The 19,850-nt window shown below is 41.7% G+C and overlaps 1 protein-coding gene across 3 annotated transcripts in view; it reads left to right on the top strand.

Annotated features, from left to right (window-relative positions):
* LOC139642866 (gamma-aminobutyric acid receptor subunit beta-3-like) overlaps nt 1–19,850 on the top strand; it is a 57,850-nt gene that overhangs the window by 24,720 nt on the left and 13,280 nt on the right. The window contains exons 2-7 of one of the 3 annotated variants that reach the window (XM_071517902.1): nt 522–569; nt 2,051–2,142; nt 2,277–2,344; nt 13,491–13,711; nt 16,455–16,537; nt 17,259–17,396. In XM_071517902.1, the coding sequence (XP_071374003.1) occupies nt 522–569; nt 2,051–2,142; nt 2,277–2,344; nt 13,491–13,711; nt 16,455–16,537; nt 17,259–17,396 (650 nt within the window). Of the gene's footprint in view, nt 1–521; nt 570–1,852; nt 1,933–2,050; nt 2,143–2,276; nt 2,345–13,490; nt 13,712–16,454; nt 16,538–17,258; nt 17,397–19,850 lie in introns of those variants that run through there. The other 2 variants (XM_071517903.1, XM_071517904.1) reach the window with 2 other exon arrangements.

The following is a 19,850-nucleotide window of genomic DNA, read 5'->3' on the forward strand; positions in this document are numbered from 1 at the left end:
AAATCGACTGTGTTTCAATATTTGCCCTGTAGGCTATGGACTGTTTCTGATTGCCTACAGCAGGCTACAAAAATGTGTGGAAAAAACAGAAGTTGCAGGCCAGAGAAAATGATAAAATTGTCTCACATGATAACTCAGAGAGGGTGAATCCAGTAAAATTCAATTTAACCGACTTTATATTTACCGAAATATATTTTACCCAGTTTTTTGGGGGCTGATACAATTTTAGAACGTAAATATAGGAGTTTTGCTACATCATAGTAAGTCGTCCCAAATTGATGTAAAGTGTATGAGGAAAGGGTCTTTCCGACAATATAATGGATTTTTGTTTATGTTGGTGGTTGTAATGCTTTATGGTGATTGCCAAATGGAGGTCATGGTTTACCTACCGTTTAATTGAGTTTCACATCGCTGTTTTTATAGATGTTGGATAGGCTAAAAGCCGTTTCATAACTAGAACGCATGACCAATATGAAAATTGCATGTTTGTCATTCATGATTTCACCTCCCTTGTCTTTCAGGAACGCTGTGGACGGAAACAAGAAGTTGTTCGCTATCTATGACACAAGGTAGGCCACCTTACACCAACACCACACACACACACACACACACACACACACACACACACTGAAGCGCGCGTTTATTTATTAACGGGGTTGCCCAATAGCCATTACAATATGCCGCGAGGCGCGCGCGCGCACATTTATCAGCGGGATTTCCAATATCCACTTCGATATTTCGAGACCCACAAACTGAATAATTTATTGTAGAAACTCTAAATTTCAGATGAGGAAAAAAAAAGTCATAATAGATGATTAGCGGGCTAATCAATCACAACCATCGATTAGTTGGACTGATAAATTGTGCAGCCCTGTCCCTTCCCTTGATATTGTTCGGGTCCCGCCATTTTTATGGGAAACACAGGGGAAGGGGATTGGCGCAGATGGTGTGAGGAACACTGCAAAAAATGTCCATCTTAACAAGCCACTTAGTCCAGCATTGAGTCTTAGAATCTTATATTTCTTAAAGCAAATGGGGGAAAACAAATTGGATGAGATAATTAAGGATTTTTTTTTAGAAAGAGTACATTGAAGCCAGCCATAATCACTCCACTTTTGCCAATAAAATTACTTATTTAAGAAAATTCTTGAAATAAGATGATATGCACTGGAAACAAGTGAAATGATCGCACCTCACTGGCTGATTTTTTAAAATTGTTTTAAGAAAAGATAAGATTTTAACACTCAAATACCTAAATGCTATCTTTGAAATTAGCCAGAACAGTCCACTAGTACCAAAATAAGATAAACCACTTAATTCAAGAACATTCCTGCAACAAGTCGATTTGCACTGTAAACAAGTGGGATTATCTCACCCCCTAATGGCAGATTTATTCCCACATTAACCAAAAAAAATAAACTGTAACTCCAGCCTCAGCAGCAGCAGACTGAACCGACTGGCTCCAGGTGGATATTTTTTGCAGTGCGCAAGTGTGAGGCTTCGTCTCTCATTTGAACAAGCTGAGTGCCTTCACCGCCACCAGCATCCCTCGTACACCCTCCTCATCAATATGCGTTTCAGCTCCTGAATGTAAGAGCCCTTCTTGCACAGTCAGAGAGAGCAAAAGAAAATCAGAGCCAGTATTCATTACCGGGAGGTGATGTCAACCCATATTTCACAGCTGACTTGATCCCCCCCAACCTGGCGACTTTTCTCAGCCGACTTTCTCCTTTCGCTGGTCAATGGATTTACTCTGATTGCTAAACCGTCCGGATCGTCTTGATTGTTGAGGCTTTTTTGTGTGTGTTGTTGTTGTTGTAAACAACGAAGGCAAAAAAAAGAAGAAGGGGGGATGTTGGTTTTGCAAAGAGCTCGTCAATTTCGTGTCTTTTCGGCACTGGTTGTCGGTTCAATTGTCTGTTGCGCGAAAAGGTGAGTCTTGTTTTTTTGTTGTTGTTGCTCTTTTTTTTTGAAAAGCCAAGGTTATTGTCCGCGCGGACGAATACGGGAGACAAGGTGATTTTTGTTGTTGTTGTTGTTGTCATTTCAGCGTCAACGAACCGGGGAACATGTCGTTTGTGAAAGAGACGGTGGATAAACTACTGAAGGGGTACGATATTCGACTAAGGCCGGACTTTGGAGGTATGTGTGCCGTATTTACCCCCATTAATCCTCCCTCGCGCCATAGGCAGCTTTATTTTTGGCGCCATTCATTGTGTTGTGGTCAGGTGCAGAGGTGTAGGCCTATACATATTCTGCTGTTTAACCTCTTCCAGGCGCCCCGGTTGCTGTTGGAATGAGCATAGACGTGGCGAGCATAGACATGGTGTCAGAAGTCAACATGGTGAGTGAACTTACAACACCGAAATGATGTGTTTCTGTGTTTACTCGACCGCATAATGCATGCAGTCATGCTGCACACACACACACACACACACACTCAGTCTCTCTCTCTCTCTCTCTCTCTCTCTCTCTTTCTCTCTCTCTCCCTCTCTCTCCCCCTCCCTCCCTCTATCTGTCTGCCTTTAAATTCAGTGCTGATATCAGAAATTAGTGTTGGCACCAGTGCACATAACCCCTAATATTCCTTTGGCGTACTGGGAAGTGCTGATGTAAATTCAGTTTTGCCTTTCAGGCCATTAAATGAGATAGTGAGATGGATGATAGGAGCTGGGCTGGGTTTCCTGTAAGCATCTAAGCAATAAGGCCATCTTTATCCCATAGACTTGCAGTACAATGTTACCTTACATGCATAGGAATCTCAGTCTGGGTGTAAAAAATAATAAAACAAGTACCGGTTCATGTTCCCAACTGTGCTGGTCTTAAGTCAGATGCATCCTTTGACTAACAGCTACAAAAGCATGGATGAATGCTACAACACTATGTATTTTTAGTCCACATAAAATGCATACTTTACATACAGATTGCAAAACATGTAATGTGATAAAACCTGTCACAAACTACGAGAGGTTAAAAGGTCTTAGACAACTTATTAACACCAAGGCTGACCCTCCAAATTAGCTGACTCTCTAGCCTAAGTAATAATGCAACGAAGAACATTTTAAATCTTATTATCCCGTTGAAATCGGTAGCCCGAATCCAGCCTGAAGTCATTTTAGTTTTCACTTCATTCTGCTTGTTAACCTTGTGAGCCGTGGCTGTGCAGGGGGTGTCCTCCCAGGAGGCTGTTGGAGGGTACAGCTATCGGGAACTCAGATTGGATTTGCTAATTTGAGAGCTGGATGCTGTCCGCCTGTGTTGACATGTACCCACATGAGTAAAGTAACTTGAGGCTATTATAATAGGGCAGGAACAAGGCAGGATCTAGGCTGAGCATCGAAATATCACTGGTCCAGCCCGCGCTGAATGCACAAATGCAGACCTAAATAAAGCCGTGCCTCTGCCAGGAATCACAAAATTGAAATGGTCATGTGCTTCACAAGCTGTTATGAGTGAGTGAGAAATCGAGAATGCAAATGCTCTGCAAAATTAGCCTCAGTTAGACTCATATTCATTGTTACAATCTTATAAGATTGTATAGTTTTCTTAAAAATGTGACAAATTCTGCCATTTAGGTGAGATAATTCCTCTTGTTTCCAATGCAGTTTCACTTCTAGGAATTTTCTAGAAACAACAAGGCAGAATAAGGCGGATCATTTTACTACTGTGAAGAAAATGACACTTTTTTCACTGTTAAGAAAAATAAGATTTCAAGACTCAGCACCAGATTGAATGACTTGTGCAGTGTAATGTGGCTCGATCCAGACTGTGAAATCCAGGCCACATTCAGAGATTCCAGATCAACACCTCTTACAAGTTTCATGGGCAATTGCCTCTGTAGATTCAACCATTATAACTGTATTAGAGATGACACTGGTGAACCCATGTGGTTTTACCACGGTGCAGTCGCCATAGTCAAATTCAGGTCAGTCAGGAATGAAACACTTCAGTCCTCTAGCTGCACGCTATCAAACTTCATCACAGTGTGCAGAAAATCATTTTCTACAAATCATGTCTGTCCTTTATTGAGCAGTATCTACTTTAAAGGGGGGATAGGTAAGATTTTTCCTGTCCCTTAGCAAAAAATTACCATAATATTGTCTGAGGGCGGGAGGATTGATAGGGGTATTGATCCATACCAGTGACTCAACCATTTCTTCACCAGATGCTGAGGTTTCAGAGTTTGAAAACTCCCTTTCCAGCCCTTACTCTGTTTTGGAACAAATACTCCCCACCCATGGGAGTTTCAAGACACTTCTGTCAATAATGGCCATCATAGCTCAAGGTTTGGGGGCTGTGCCAGAGACTTCCCACTGTTCACTAGAGATTGATAAAGGTCATTGATAAATTAGTGGTCCTTAAATGAAATGAAGTAAGGGTTGTATTAATGTGAAAATTTTCTCTAAATTTGCAGCTAAGATCTTCCGATCTTAGCTGCAAATGATCTTAGCTCACATAATCCTCTTCTTGTATACTCTTCTTCTTGCCAGGGAACCTAACATGACTGTAGTCTCTATGGAGGAGATGAAGGCAGCTGATCAACTAGGGAGCCAGAGAGCTGAGATCATATTCAAATGAACTGATAATTAATTAGGTCTATACCTCATTGCCACAATTGTGCAGTGGGACTGTACAGAATCTGTACTTGTTAGATGGACAATTTCTGGGTGTTAGACAGTGTTGAAACCAAAACAAGACTGGTCAAGTTGTTAATATGTTTTGCATTAATGCTGCATTTGGTGCATTTTTAGCATGGGGGGACTCCAGTGGGAAATTAATAATGAATCCCCTAGTCCTGATGGTGATAGTGATGCTCTACCCATTGAACTACACTAAACATAGCCCCGATAAATGCCGTTTTCTCTCTGTCTCCCTTTCATGAAAAAGACTTTCTCCAAATCGTTGGGGTCCACTCCATGCATTTCGATAACATTTCAACTTTTAAAACCAGTTCACCAGCCTCATAGAAGAACACAAAGGCGTGATTGGCAAACCAATTTTAAAAGTTGACGCTTTCTTGAACCAAGTGCTCCTTGGTGCCCAGAAATGAGCAGGGACCCTACTGAGTATGTTCTAGGAGGTATGTAACTTTGCAGACAAAGAGGGCACCATTAAACTGCCAGATTTCAACATGCAGTTTGATGTGATGTTCAGAAACAGAGAGAATGGCACATGGCGAAGAAGAACAAGACCAACACTGTGTAGCTGACATAACACTCTAGAATAGGAAGTTCCTGAGCAAGCAAGCAAACAAAGTTCCTTCTTCCTGGTACAGTTTTACTGTGTGTGTATATGTGTGTGAGATCTAGGTTTTTTGCTACTGTCTGATCCAAAATGTTCTCCCAGTTTTTGAGAAAAAAATGAAGTTAGAAAAGGGTCAGTTTTTGGGGAAGAGGTTTATGGTTAGAGGTTAACCAAGTTACGGTCAAATTAGTACAAAGAGTTAAGGTTAAGCATTGAATGGTGAAGGTTAAAGTTGGGACAAGGGAATAGCAAATGAATGTAAGTCAATAGGATGTCCTCACAAGTATAACAAGACAATGTGTGTGCGTGCGTGCGTGTACATGCCCACATCCATGTACAAGAGAGAAAGTTAGAGGACAATCAACAGATCAAGAGATTGAGAAATAAAGGGGAGAAGAGAGCGAGGTGGCCTATCAGATCTAAAGATTTATTGAGCAGCCGGGCGAAACAGAAAGGAGGGAGAGAGAAAAGAAACCGAGTGATCGAACGTCAGGGTAGGAAGAGAGAAAGAGAAAGGAGAGGGGGGGAAAACCCGATCGAAATATTCACCTCGGAGCTCGTGAGGCGGGGAGACACCGGGAGAATACTTAGCATCTGGCTCGTCCGCGAATCCACCTGGCGGGGGGGGGGGCAGGTCGACATGTAAGTCCGTCGCCGCTACGCTGACGCCTTCTGTGGCGAAACGAAACGCCGCGCGAAAGCTCCTACGCCAGCAGATGCCGAGGCGTCTGCGGAAGACATGTTAATTACCTCCGAGGCTCGTCTGGGGCTCGCCGGGACCCCTCGGCCGAGAAAAAACACGTACCAGGACGAGACCAGAGCGAGGCGAAATAGATTTTGTGTGTGTGGAAGCGGCGCTTTAGCAACCGCGCGGAATCCAAGCGTCCCCAAAAGAGTAGATAACCTGGAAAAGTGGTCACTTGTGAGTGCTGTTTTCCAATGCTAATTAGGGAAAGGGTTATTTTTTGTTATATTTTTAGGGATAAGTGTTGGATTTACAATTATGGTTAAGCATGTGGCAAAAATTAAGGCTGAGGTTAAGGGGAAGGCAATGAAGATATGTCAGTAGATTGTCCAACAACAGAACATACCACAACTTGATCATGTGTATGTGTATCTGCATTGAAATCATTTAAAATACTGCAGATGAAGAAAGTTGAGGTGCAAAATAAAGCGTGGGTGCCTTCTTTGTCCTCTAGACCTTCTCTAGGCATCTTACAGAATTGGATAAACAGGCTTTTCTCTCTGTTTCCGCGAGTCAAGGTCTTCCCACCTTTTATCTAATTCATCATAACTTCAGCAAATTAAATGACTGCACACCGTAGGTAGAGTCCCTCACATCCAGACATGGTCAGAGTCTGCACTGTGAATAGTTGCAGTAACAGGCTGAGCAAGCTAGTCATCTGTACGCCCACGGCTGTGTGGGTGTCAAAGAGAAAAAAAAATTCTGTCATTATGGAGAGGTGAAAAGATCTCTCCCGCTCTCTTTCTCCAAATGTTCCCGCTGTCTGTTGTTTGTTGATGTTTTTTTTTTTTTCCCCCCTTTTACAGTGGCTCCGGAAACATATCTGTGCACCATCACCACAACAAACTCGTGTTTGAAATGGCAGGTTAAAATTAGGTGCGCTCCATTTAGTTTCCCTCGACTCGGGTTCTTTTCATTTCTCGGGCGATTCAAGTGCAAGCGGTGCTACTGAACAGTGTGTGCATCTAGAATTGGGCTGATGACATTATTTATTTTTTTGAGGTGTTAAGGCTAATTTTGTTTCAGAAATCACTTGCACAGAGTTCTCAACCTGGTATGACCCTGAATGTGTCATAATCACCAAGGTAACCACATCCATATGCTCACCCACATGAAACAAATCTCGGGATCAGATGTTGCCGATGTACTAACTATATCATCCTAATTATCTTATATAGGTCTCCCAGCTATGAAAAAAAAGCATATCTCTTCTCTGTGCTGTGAGTGTGGCTGAATATACCCCCATATCTTTTATCCGGCATCCGGCTTCCTGCCTGATGGAATGTAATTGGCCCCAGGAGAGAGCATGCTGTAGGATGAAGTGATGATCACCAAGATTTAGAATAAGCAGAACGGGCGCTTCCTGGTTTACGGTGCCAGTCGAGTATCCCCTGAAAGGACTGTCGATTTGAGTGGGAATGCCCGTTCTACTGGTTCTAACTCTACAGTTCTGCTTTTATCGCTCTTCATGGTAATAGCTTTGTGCTGCGTTGTGTACACCTTTAAGACACTGTGTGTATTGGCCTGGGGAATCTAAAATTGACAGGCGCCGGCCTCATTTCCTTTCTCAGTCCCACTCAAGCAACTGTTATTATCAGTGATGTAGTGGCAAATAAAAAAAGGCGGGTTAACTATGAACTCCAGTTGGTGATCACCTTAGGCTAAACAACTAGCAAGTGAAAATATACTGTGTAAATATCATTCTATATTTTTTTATTCTAATTACTATAATGTACTAAAAAATGATACCAGGTTAAAAATGTGGGTAAACACCCCTCCACAAATGAAAAAAGTGGGTAAATTGAGGTTTAGTTGGTTTACCCTTCACTACAACCTTAGTTATGAAACAGATTTTAGGATTAAAAGGGTCAGGAAAATATAAGCGTCATATATTGAAGTTAATAGTGAGAATCAGATAGTTTGATATGCTTCTTCTGGCTTTAGAAGAGCTCAAAAATTGTGTTTGAGACATATTGAAGGCATTTTGTAAGGCTTGACTGAATGGGACAATGTCTATTTCTTGATTTGGTTAGACACTACATTGCGTCACTGAGTGAATCAGCAAATAAGCATTTATTTTTTCTTTCGCAGCCTGGGCCGGGTGATACCTGGTCATTGTTCCCTCGGGCGCCTCCTAAACAAAAGACCTCTGAAACCTGTTTCGCCCTTCCAACCCTGCCTTCTGTAACTGCTTCTGTTATTTCAGTGTATGACACACATTTGGGGCCTCATTTAAAAAAGGGTGTTATGCACAAAGTTTGTACTTGCCCAAAGCCCAAATCCAATCCAAAGATCGTGCCAGTTGATGCCAAAATTAGTCTGTTACATTCATTCATTCTCATTCATACATTGATAGATTCTTCAGTAGCAGCTTCAGTAGTTTTTCATTGCTTCCTAAACATGGAAAAAACAATCTGAATCTGAATTTATCTTCATTAGGAAAGGATAAAATGTATGCCACATAGGCCTGTAATGAAAATGCAAAAGATTTGGAGCCAACAGTGTGCAGCAGGTCTAATGCAACGGCACAACTGTGACTCTGTTCATATATAACGAGGGAAATAATGTTTGATTTCCACAATTACCATTGTTTTGCTCCCTGTCTCTCTCTCTCTCTCTCTCACCCCCCTGGTTATTAGGCAATACATCATAAAATATTAGATATTGAGGAAATGATCGTATATCATAGGAAATGATCGTATATCATAAAGGTTTAATAATAAAAAAAATATATATATTGAAGGCCAGCACCATCATTTGCAGGAATAAGCTCAATTCAATCACCTCCCTCTATTTTCTCTCAATTCTCTCAATAAGGGACTGTGCTATTTTTACCATTCTATAGCAGCAGAAGGGGCATAGGAACTCGCACAGGGATTCCCCCGCACTGTGGTGATATACCGCCTCGGGGCGATCCCGAGGGAATGCTCCCGAAATTACATTGAAGTGACTCAAATTGCTTTACTGAACAGGTTCATATGCAGTACACGGTGATTACATATCATATCATCATTTTTCTCTCTCGCACAAAAATGTGAAGTTAAGCCAGGAAAACTAGCAGCGCTGTGATCATTATTTTTCATGGTGCTGTTGCACAGAGTGGCTTTGATTTGAGACAGATATGATGATGGCGATTCTCTTTTAAAATTGTGGATAGATATATTGAAGTTTGTATAGATTCTGTTTTTTCTGTTCTATTCTTGTCTAGTCTGATGAAGAGGCGCAGCTAGTTGTTGACAAACAGCAGCATATGCTTGGGATAGAGAACATATGCCATATGACAAACAACATTAGCAGGATATTTCCTCGATACTGGAGGTATCACAACATAGCAGTTGGTATGGTACCACTACAGAGGGAGAGAGAGAGAGAGAGAGAGAGAGAGATAACATTGAATATGGGTCAGTTGAGAGCCAAAACTCTGTTTATCTGGATTCTTACATACCCTGAATGAAAATTAATGAACTATGATTAACCAATCGAGTTAATTGAATAATTGAGGCTTACTCAATATCATTTCGACTGCTCACTGTCATTATCTCCATGGTGAAAATATGGTAATACCAAGCAGAGTGCGCCGTTTCGCAGCCAAGTGTATTGGGAATTTGTGTGTTGTGGGAAAGTTGTCAATAATTCAGAATCCATAGTCCTACTTCATAGAAAATCTGACCCCTCCCACCTAAAAAAAATGTTCCAGGGCAGGTAATGCAGAGCGCGCGGCTGCAGTCGCACTCATTTGAAATTCATTTTGATTGTCTGCATGCAAGATTGATGAGGATTCCTTGGCCGCGTGTTTGTACGGGCTACACGGTTGATTTAAATCATTTATGTCTTTCGAGGGGTATGTGTACTGTAGACGCTCACCACCTGCTGACACTCTGTCAGGACATGGAAATGCATACCTAAAGCATGACAGCGCTGACCGGAGATAGAGGAGAGATAAGGGGAGAAGGAGAGAGGGGGTGGAAGCGGTGGAAGAGAGGCAAGCGGTGTGACGGGGTCAAAACAACCCAGTGCGAGAGACGATGAATCATTCGGAGGGATTGATGGAGGGTAAAGTTACAGTGGTAATGGAGGAGACGTGGACGAGTCTACTTATTCATACAGCAAATTTAATTTCCACATGCTGTGATCAATCTTCAGCGTTTGATCACTTCAGTAGGGGTACGATTGATAACACTGTCCTATGAGGGCATATAGGACCAAAGTCATCCATGTGTCCGCGGTAGATCATAGGCTCCAGTGCTCCTTGCTAACAGTTTAGCGCTCAGTATAAAGAAGACTGACATTTTAGTAATAATAAGTTCTTCGTGAATAGTAGATTCATACATTTTCAGGTAGCTGTAGTAACCATGTTTCATTTTGGAGCAGTTTCAGCTGAGTAACCACGTATTCATCCGCTGCACAGTGATTTTTAACTACACAGTCTCCCATCGCCCATCACCTACACTTCCTATGGAAACAGAGAAAGTAGTCCCTCGTAGTTCAAAACAATATGTTAATTTTGCATCATATTTTGACATAAAACTGTCAGACTTAGCCGCATATCATTTAAGATTACTTACCATTTAGCTTTGGAGCTGCTACAAGTTGTCGTTTTCTCACTTTTGAGATAGTGCTAGTCACCATCACTCAGCATAGTGTATGGTGATAAAGTGTTAACATGGAGTGCTGGAGCCAATGAGCTACACGAGGATGATTTTGGTGCCTATGTCACTTAGTCGACCAACCACCAAAAACCTTGGTGGTGTTTTCCTTTATCCATTGACCTTGTCTGCCAAACGTACTGTATGTAAGTCTGGAGGCTACAGTGCAACCTGGCAACTGTTTTCCTCTCTTCTGAAATGAGATCAGCACTAAAAATGAGATTTTGACACGACAACAACTTATGATAACTTTAATGATTTTCACATTTCCTGCAGCCTAGACCTCTGGGAAGAAAGAGCAATTCATAACCAAATCACAGAATAATTGTGTGGTTGGGAATACAAGTCTAGAGAGGGGATATAATGATGAATTATGTTGAGAGACAATAATACCACAAAAGTGAATTATTATTACTAGATATATCAGATATCAGTTACTTCTTTCCTGAATAATTAACAGCAATATTGGACCCCCAGATCTTGAATTGCTCTAGTGTTTGGGGGCGGCAGGTTTCTGGACAGGCCACGGTTCCAAGTTCCACCATATATTCATGGCACAATGCCAATGACCTTTCCTCGTCATGCTGTGTTGCCAATCTGTATCCTGTGCTAGCTAAGGTCTTTCCTGCTCAAATCCCTGTGTGCCAACCGGACCTGGGAAAAATAGCCATTGAGTATGAGGCAAGTATTAAAAATAAAGGAATAAATAATTAACATGCAGCACTGGATCAGGCTTGTATTGAGGAATCAATTCAAGAATAAATGAAGATCTTCCCTCTCTCCTAAATCTGTCAAGTGTTTGAATTTTCCTAATTTTATTTCTTGTGATGAAAATATAACACCTCAAGCATTTCGTAAGCGTTTAGTATCACAGTCTTGTGCTCGTGCAAGGGAGGCGTGTAAAGAGACAAATAACTACTTCGGTTACGTAACTACTGTAACACACATGAACATTTTGGGAAACCGCGCTCGTTGCGGTGCCCGTTTTAATCCTCGTTTCATTGCCGTTTGGTGTGAACCTACGTGTGAAAACTGCAGCACCAACAGTCATCTGTGCCGTTGCCAGTGCCAGCTTGGTACGGGGCTGGTTTGATTTCAACACCACAGTAGGAAGAGGGGAGATCATGGCATGGCCCCGAGAGAGGAGAGAGAGAGAGAGAGGAGAGAGAGAGATACACAGGCAGACTGAGAGGGAAAAAGAGGGAGAGAGGAGGGAGAGCAGAGAGACTGTTAGCTCGGGTAAGTGGATTATGTGGTGTGGAAGGAAGGAGGGAGGGGAAGGCTGTGGGAGCGACTCTGGTTCATCTGTCCCCTATCTCCACTGCCTGTTCTACTCTGGTCAAATACTACTGGAAGCACGGCAAAAACCCTTTCTTGCCTTACCGTTTTCCTATTCCCAAACTAAACCCTATTCCTAAATTTTAGCACACCAATGCTATTTTTTCTTTTTTTTTCATTTTGCAGGACTAATGGCGCAGTTTCCTCCTTGGACTTCAAATAGTTTTTTGCAAATGCTTAAACACTTTGTTAGATGCCAAATGGCCATATAGAACAATACAGGGACTATCACAAAGTTTAAATGTTCACAAGAATGATGCTTTCCAAAGTCATTTTTGCATGCTTTTCAGTGATGAATGAAGTATTATGTAAAAAAGCAAGCGGTCAAACAACAGTGACTTCACAAGAAACGCCGTACTTCTTTTGCAGATGGAGTTTTTTTTATTTTGTTTCATTTAGGTATAGAAAAAAACATCATAAAAACAAAACAAAATGTATATTTGACCCCAGAAGATAGCACAAGATAGTGTTACTTATAACTTATTTCCATTGTGGTCCTTGATTGAAGACAAAATAATACCTTGGCATACAACACAAACCACAATAAAAACACAGCATGAATCACTCTCCTTATAATGTCAGACTAACCATTGAGAAAAAGTTGCAAACGTATTTTGAATAAAATGTCCCATTAAGATCAAGAGGGGGGCTATTTGAAGTAAGCCAAAGGCAAAATTATGTAAAAAAAAAAAATTTTGGGTGCCATTAAAGTTCAACACCCAGGTTTTGTGAATCAGTTTGCCCATGCTGGGAATAAGCTACAGTCAGGGAGAAAAAAATGTTGATATATTGGGTGAAATTTTCCGTCAAATTTTCCATTAAAGCTGCGGCTACATGAGTCAGCCTGCCCACACACTGCTGTACGATGCCACATCACTGTATGGGTTACTGTATCCCAGGGAGGGAGGGCAAAAGGCACTTCTAAAAAATCTGGCTGCAGCATGTGAACCAGTTGGCCTGCACTCTTTTCAGCTTGTAGGACGCTGTGTCATGCTTTCTAAAAATTAGGAAGAGCAAAACAGTGGGGATGGGCAGAGCGAAGCCTTCGAAGCAGTTGGCGTGTTTGTTTTGAGGTTAAAGCCTTCGCATTGCATATGCTTCCAACAACAACAAGCTCAGCGCAGGGAAGCTTCTGTCGAGTTTTTTTACGTTTGAGGTTTTAAATTGTGTTTTACCACAAGATCACAGCAAATCATGTGAATTTGATTGGTCTACCCTGCCCCATGTATATATATATGTATGTATGTATGTATGTATGTATGTATAGTATAGACAGTATCTATCTATCTATCTATCTATCTATTTATCTATCTATCTATCTATCCATCTATCCATCCATCCATCCATCCATCCATCCATAGGACTACATGTTGACCATGACAATATAATCGCTGCATTTTCCATGTCCTACCCCAATCAATTTATTTTTAAGAATCTACTTCACTATTCACTTAGAATAAAATAAATCTCAGATATGACCTATTCTCAGTTTCTCTTGTCTCTGTCTCTGTCCACAGGATTACACGTTGACCATGTACTTCCAGCAGTACTGGAGGGACAAGCGTCTAGCCTACGTGGGCATCCCCCTCAACCTGACCCTGGACAACAGGGTGGCCGACCAGCTCTGGGTCCCCGACACCTACTTCCTCAACGACAAGAAGTCCTTCGTCCACGGGGTCACCGTCAAGAACCGCATGATCCGGCTGCATCCGGACGGGACGGTTCTGTACGGCCTCAGGTGGGTTCTTACCTAGATAAGAGGGTTTAAAGATACAGTATGATACTTTTCGCCTTGAGGCAGCGAAGTGTATTGCAAGTCTTACCTTCTTCCCCATCATTTGGGGAAGTTCACACCCCAACACTTGTTTCTTGTTGTTTAGCTTCGCTGTACTTTCTTTTCTCACTGCTTTCCACCATTGTTGTTGTTGCTCTGACTTCCCTGCACTGTGGCTGCTAGTCTCACCTTGATAGCTACAACCCAGCAATTAGTACCCAATTCTTTTAAAACTTTATTTTTTGGGCATTTCTGCTTTATTGGATAGTTTACAGTGAAGAGAGACTCGATAGATGGGAGAGGGGATGACATGTGTCAAAGGTCCTAGGCCAGTTGGTGAAAGTAGAACATCATGGTTACATGTTATATGCCTTATATATGAGCCACCAGGACGTCCCATCAGCATCCTCTTTTATCACTTCTAAAAAAACATATTTTTATAGACATGCTTTCTTTAATTCTATTGTTTTTTTACTATTATGTTGTTTTTTTAGCCTGTATTCCTGTTCCTATCCTATTTTATTTTCTGGTTATGATGTTTGCATTTATTTGATTGTTAAATCACGTTGTAGACTGTTTTAAAAGGTGCTATACAACTAAAATGCAATATTACTGTATTATATTTGCCAATAAAGTAGAACTCTCAACCATTCATTCAAATTGTCTTCTAAAAATGATGCTAGATGTAGTCTAATTCAATTTTACGAGTTGTTGTGTTTCCCAGTATAGTGTAGCAATGCAAGTGTAGTATAGTGTTTTTGTTGTTAGGGTGGTGATGTACAGGGCAATATTTGGGCCATGCAAATGAGCAATGCTCCTAGCAAGTGAATCACAGGGTCAAAAATATACTCAACTGGTTCCCAGTGTCAAGATGTTCCCATTGTGTTACTCCTTTGATTTCCCAACCCAGATTTTCACAGTTGGTTAGTGGTTCTATATAATTTCTGTGACATAAACTGGACTTTACAGTGTTTGTGGTTATTTTTAACATGTGAACATACAATCTGAGATCACCAGTGAAATTAAGTGCGTACAGGCTAGAGGGTGAATTAATGCACTGTGTGGCTGGCAGCCGCTGTTGTTTGATATTTGTTCCACAAAGCCCTTGTTTTGAATTTCCATTGATCTTTTAGTCAGAAAGGTTCAGAAGAGTTAGTGTGACCTATGAATATGGATGCATGCTTTGAATTATTAGAGTGCAAAGCAAAAAGAGTGTGTGCGCTTGCATGCATACTTACATGCTGGTGCGTATGCGTGCGTGTATGTCTGCGCACATAACACACAGTCATGCAGGCCTGCTTGTTTATGCAAGTGGAGTTCATAGCACTTAGCACTGTGGGCTACTAGACCTCTTAATGCAATAGAGAGATCAAAAGAATAGCAGAGGGAGATCTATGACAGCGATGTTTGTGATACTCATTGTTACATCAATTTATGCAAGGTGGGGCTGAAAAATATGCTGAATTCATATTCCTAGCACAATATCAACAAATACAATATTTATATTGATATATATTATACATATTCATATAATGAGGCTGAAATATGTGCATTTTTAAATGTATTTTGATGATGCACACAATGAAAAAGTAGTGGGAGGGAGAATCATCTGGCAGACAGGATGCTATATATAAGGATATAAGGAGTTAGGTCATCTGTGGGAAGTCCAATGAAGATATTCCCACAATCTACCATTACTATTAGAAGGGTTTCAAACCACATCAAAAGGTAATGTAGATTTATAACAAAACACAACATTAAAAAATACATGGCAACTGCAATATGTGTCAAAATAATCACAATATGTCCATATCTTGCAGGCCTAATGTCATGGTATTATAATGTTTTAGTATAATGTTTTCATCTAATGGGTTTCCATAGTCTTGACAGAGTCTTAACTGAATGAACAAATCCAGTGGCTTACTGCCAAGCTGTAAGAGAGGCAGGCTTTTAATCAGGGCAGACCCAGCCTGAATCATTTTGAATTTACATCTCACCCTGCTTCTTATTTTAACCGACTGATTATCAACCTTTTGAGCTCGTAAATCCTAAAAACAAAGGGATACCTACTCATGACAGCCCATTTCAGGTGAGCATGCGCTAAACTGTGGCAAACTGTGACGCTTTATTATGATTTTTATTTACGGGAGATTTCAGTTCATTAGTGAGTGGAAGGGAGACAAAAACTGCTGCAGCAGTAAAACACAGTACAAGAGTGAGGACGACTTCTCTGTTGGTGATCTGTAGTATAATTATACATAGTATTTCACTGTCTGCATTTTACCTTGGAGGTGGAGGAAGACCCGTTTTGGATTACGGTGTCAATTGCCTCCAGTAATCTGAAACCAATCCAGGAACTTGGAGTAAAGACAAATGGACATTTAGTTCCTCTTAAAGAAGATAAGAGAAAGTCAAGTGGTATCACCTTAATGCTTTACTGATCTAATTGCATTCCAGACTCCCTGAAGCTTCCCTGTTAAATAACTAGACTCACCTGCTTACCTGTTTTTATCATGGCAGTCCAAAGGCACCAGAAAAATGATCACTCATCCCTTCCTTCCATTCTTTCCTTCCCTTCTTCTTTGCTTCCTTCATTCTTTACTTCTCAAGTAAAAGCAAAACAACTCCTCTTCTCTGTGCACAGTCTATCTCACATATCTAAGATCTATTCTCTCTCTTCCTCGGCCTGTGTCTTCTGTTTTTTCAGGATCACGACGACCGCGGCGTGCATGATGGATCTGAGGAGGTATCCCCTGGACGAACAGAACTGTACTCTGGAGATAGAGAGCTGTGAGTAGAGGCCTGATGCCTCCGGGGCCAACATTCACACTGCCAGAGCTTTGAAAAAAATCAACACCGTCCCGTTAGAGAAATATTACAGTTTGAGCAGTGCAGTATCAAGCCTGAGTCATTTTTCTTTTTCTTTTTAAGTCCTTCAACATTTGTTTTAAATCTGCTTGGAGTGCCAGAAGGGTGCAATTTGTCATAGATGACAATACAATGAGTGGCAGAAATCATCAGCAAACCTTTAAGGAATACACAGAATTTATGGGAGATTGGCCCATTGGTGAACTTACCTGTTAAGTGATGAGAACATAGACTATCACTCAACATAGTGTGTGCTAAAGTGTTAGCATGGACCACTGGAGCAAATGATCTACCGGGGACACATGGATGATTTTGGTGTCTATGTTCTCATAATACATAAGAAAAAGAAAAGAGTTTCAAAAAGCTGAAGGGGGAACATGTAAGGTGAGGAGACAAGTCAGCTACTTTTGATTTCTTTTGACATTTGACTGAACTCAAATGAACCCATTAGCTGACTTTGCTTTTCAAAGCAACTTCTGGTTCTTGGAAACAACTTCAAAACATGTTTTTTTTTTTTTCTTCCCAAATGACAGCCCAGTTGGATGATCAGCAACACTGCATATCTTGGTCTCCGTTGATCGTTAGACAGATGGTTACACCTTGGTGTGTGTGTGTGTGTGTGTGTGTGTGTCTACTGCTACAGATGGCTACACCACAGACGACATTGAGTTCTACTGGAAGGGAGGAGAGACGGCGGTAACGGGGGTGACACGTATCGAGCTGCCTCAGTTCTCCATCGTCGATTACAAGTTGGTTTCCAGAAACGTAGTCTTTTCCACAGGTAAACAATGATGATTGTTGTGTAATGTGTTGTGTATGGTGCACACTGTATTATGGGCCTGGACCTTCACAAACTGAATTTCCTTTGAGAGTAATAGATGACACCGTGACCCATGGGTCTCACATTTTAGACAGACGTATGTCATGTATAGCATTTCCGTGATATTGTTCCAAGTCAAGGGTAGGACTGTTTTCAAGGTAATTATATAATCAATTCCTGTAGCAAACAAATCTGTGCCAAACCTAGATCTGTTGATCTTAAATCCTCAGAGCCAAACTTGTGTTTGTCAGTGCCTCTAATTGGGTTGAAGTGGGGAAACGCGCTACCTTTGAAGTATCCTTCAAAAAACAGCAGTTGTTGCGATGACGATAGAATGACTCGGCATTACTTACCAAAACATGGTGGAATTGCGGTGATTTACAGAGCAAAATGTGCCCATGCACTTAAAGTATAACTTCTCATAGTCAGGTGATTCTTTATTTTGAGAGTAGTCTATAGATGTAGGTGAAATTGGAATGTATGGTTTGGTTCTCTGGCAATTACCATACGAACATAGTAACACAAAAAATATATAATCTGCAATTTATTTGACAGTGCATTTACATATATTCTTGAAAGATGACCTCTTATAGCCTCAAAATCAATGTACAGCGTGTTTAGCTGTCACATACTGTCTGTCCTCGTATCAAAAGCTTAGACAATAACTTTCAGAGTGAAAAAATGTATTTTCAATCCAATTAATCACTATGTAAACAAAGCCAGCAGTGATGTAACCTAACAGTATTGTGCCTGCAGCACACCAGAATTATCCTCCAAACCCCTTATGAGTGTTTATTGATCAAAGATGAAACACTGATGCTCAGTAAAAAGACAAGAGCGAGGCGTGCACAACTTGTAAACCTCATGTCGTGATTGCCGTCATTAAATCCTGTTGTGAAACACGTCAATCAAGCGTTATTTATAGGTGCGCAATGGCCACTCCCTTGAGAGGAGTTCATCTTTGAGGGCAATTAATTGGAAGACAGGGCGAGACATTTATGCAATATATAACATAGTGCGTCAATAGTTGCATGGGAAACATTTGGAGTGTTGTATGTGGGGGGAAAAGATATGAGGGGGAATGAGAGGGGGGGTTACACTCTTTTTTAACTCATCTCATGTAATTCATCCATGTTGGAGGAGAATCGCTCCACCACCCCTTGTTACATGTAAATAAACGACACCCTTCAAGTATATTCTCTGTCAGTGGAGACACATTCTGTGAGCTTCAACTGCTGTTTTTCTGTTGTACATTCAGAACCTATTGAAGGCGATTTTTATGTCAACATTCACGCACAGTAGTTTATTGACGCTCCCTAACCAGCCGCCATATAATCTGGCCAACGGAGACACATTCAGAAGCAGCTTCTCTGCCCCACTCTACTGATTTCAAGAGCCACAGAGGGTAAATAAAAGCTGTGTGACATTTATTCACATCATTTCTTACAGCAACGCTCATAGGGAACGCCTGTAACAGGCCGCGAACGGTGTAAATCTTTCCGTTCTTTGCTCTTTGGTTCTTTTTAACAGATCTTCTGCAGACACACGGTACAACATTATCTTCTGCCTCCTCGCTCTTCCCACAAGTGCCTCGCTCCGAGTCGCCGTTTGAGCTCCGGAGCTACCGCATCCTCCGCGTTTGCCCTCATTTCCCCGCTGCGTGTGTGTGTCTGCGTGCGTCTGCATCTTCGGCCCGGTATCTGCGCGCTCACATTTCGCGCACATGTGCCGCGCTGTGTGTTTACCGCTCTCATGTCTGAGCCGCGTCTGAATGTGCCGAGGCGAGCGCGCCGGAGTGCACTTGTTTGCGAGCAGCGGCGCGTCCCCCGTGGGTGGCGACTATTAAAGTTTAGTGTCCAGCGGTCTGCTCCCGCGCTCCTGGCAGGATGTGTGGAGTCACATCAAAGGCTCCCCGCAAGGCTGGCTAATGACCAGGTTTCCTCCATTACATGTGCCGCTGGCTTTACCCTCTCTCTCTCTCTCTCTCACTCTCTTACTCTATCTCTCTCTTTCTCTATCGTTCCCTCTCTTCCCCTCTCAGTCTTTAATTCCCTCCCCAATCTCGCAAAATGATCTGTCTTTTTTTCTACCTCTCATTTCTGTCTCTATTCCTGCCCTCTCTCGCTTTCTGTCTCTCTCTTGTCCTTCATTTCTCCCTCTCCTTTTTTTCCTCCTTCTCTCGCTCTCTCTGTCTTTCTATGTCACTCTCTGTCTCTCTCTCTCTCTCTCTCTGTCTCTGTAGTGTGAGGGATGGTTGGATGCCAATTACCCTGCTGTTTCTTCCGGCTCTCTAACAGAAAAACAGCCCAGGATTCAGGGCATCATATATTCATGTGGAATGAGACCCACAACATCAATTATTCTCCTCTAAGCACACATACAAACACTGCCAGTTTGAGTGTCTGTGTGTGTGTG

The sequence above is a fragment of the Centroberyx affinis genome, unplaced genomic scaffold (assembly GCF_046629955.1).
Source record: "Centroberyx affinis isolate AG114_WGS23_722 - 3 ecotype Tasmania unplaced genomic scaffold, CSIRO-AGI_Caff_v1 ptg000538l_1, whole genome shotgun sequence".
Lineage (NCBI taxonomy): Eukaryota > Metazoa > Chordata > Actinopteri > Beryciformes > Berycidae > Centroberyx > Centroberyx affinis.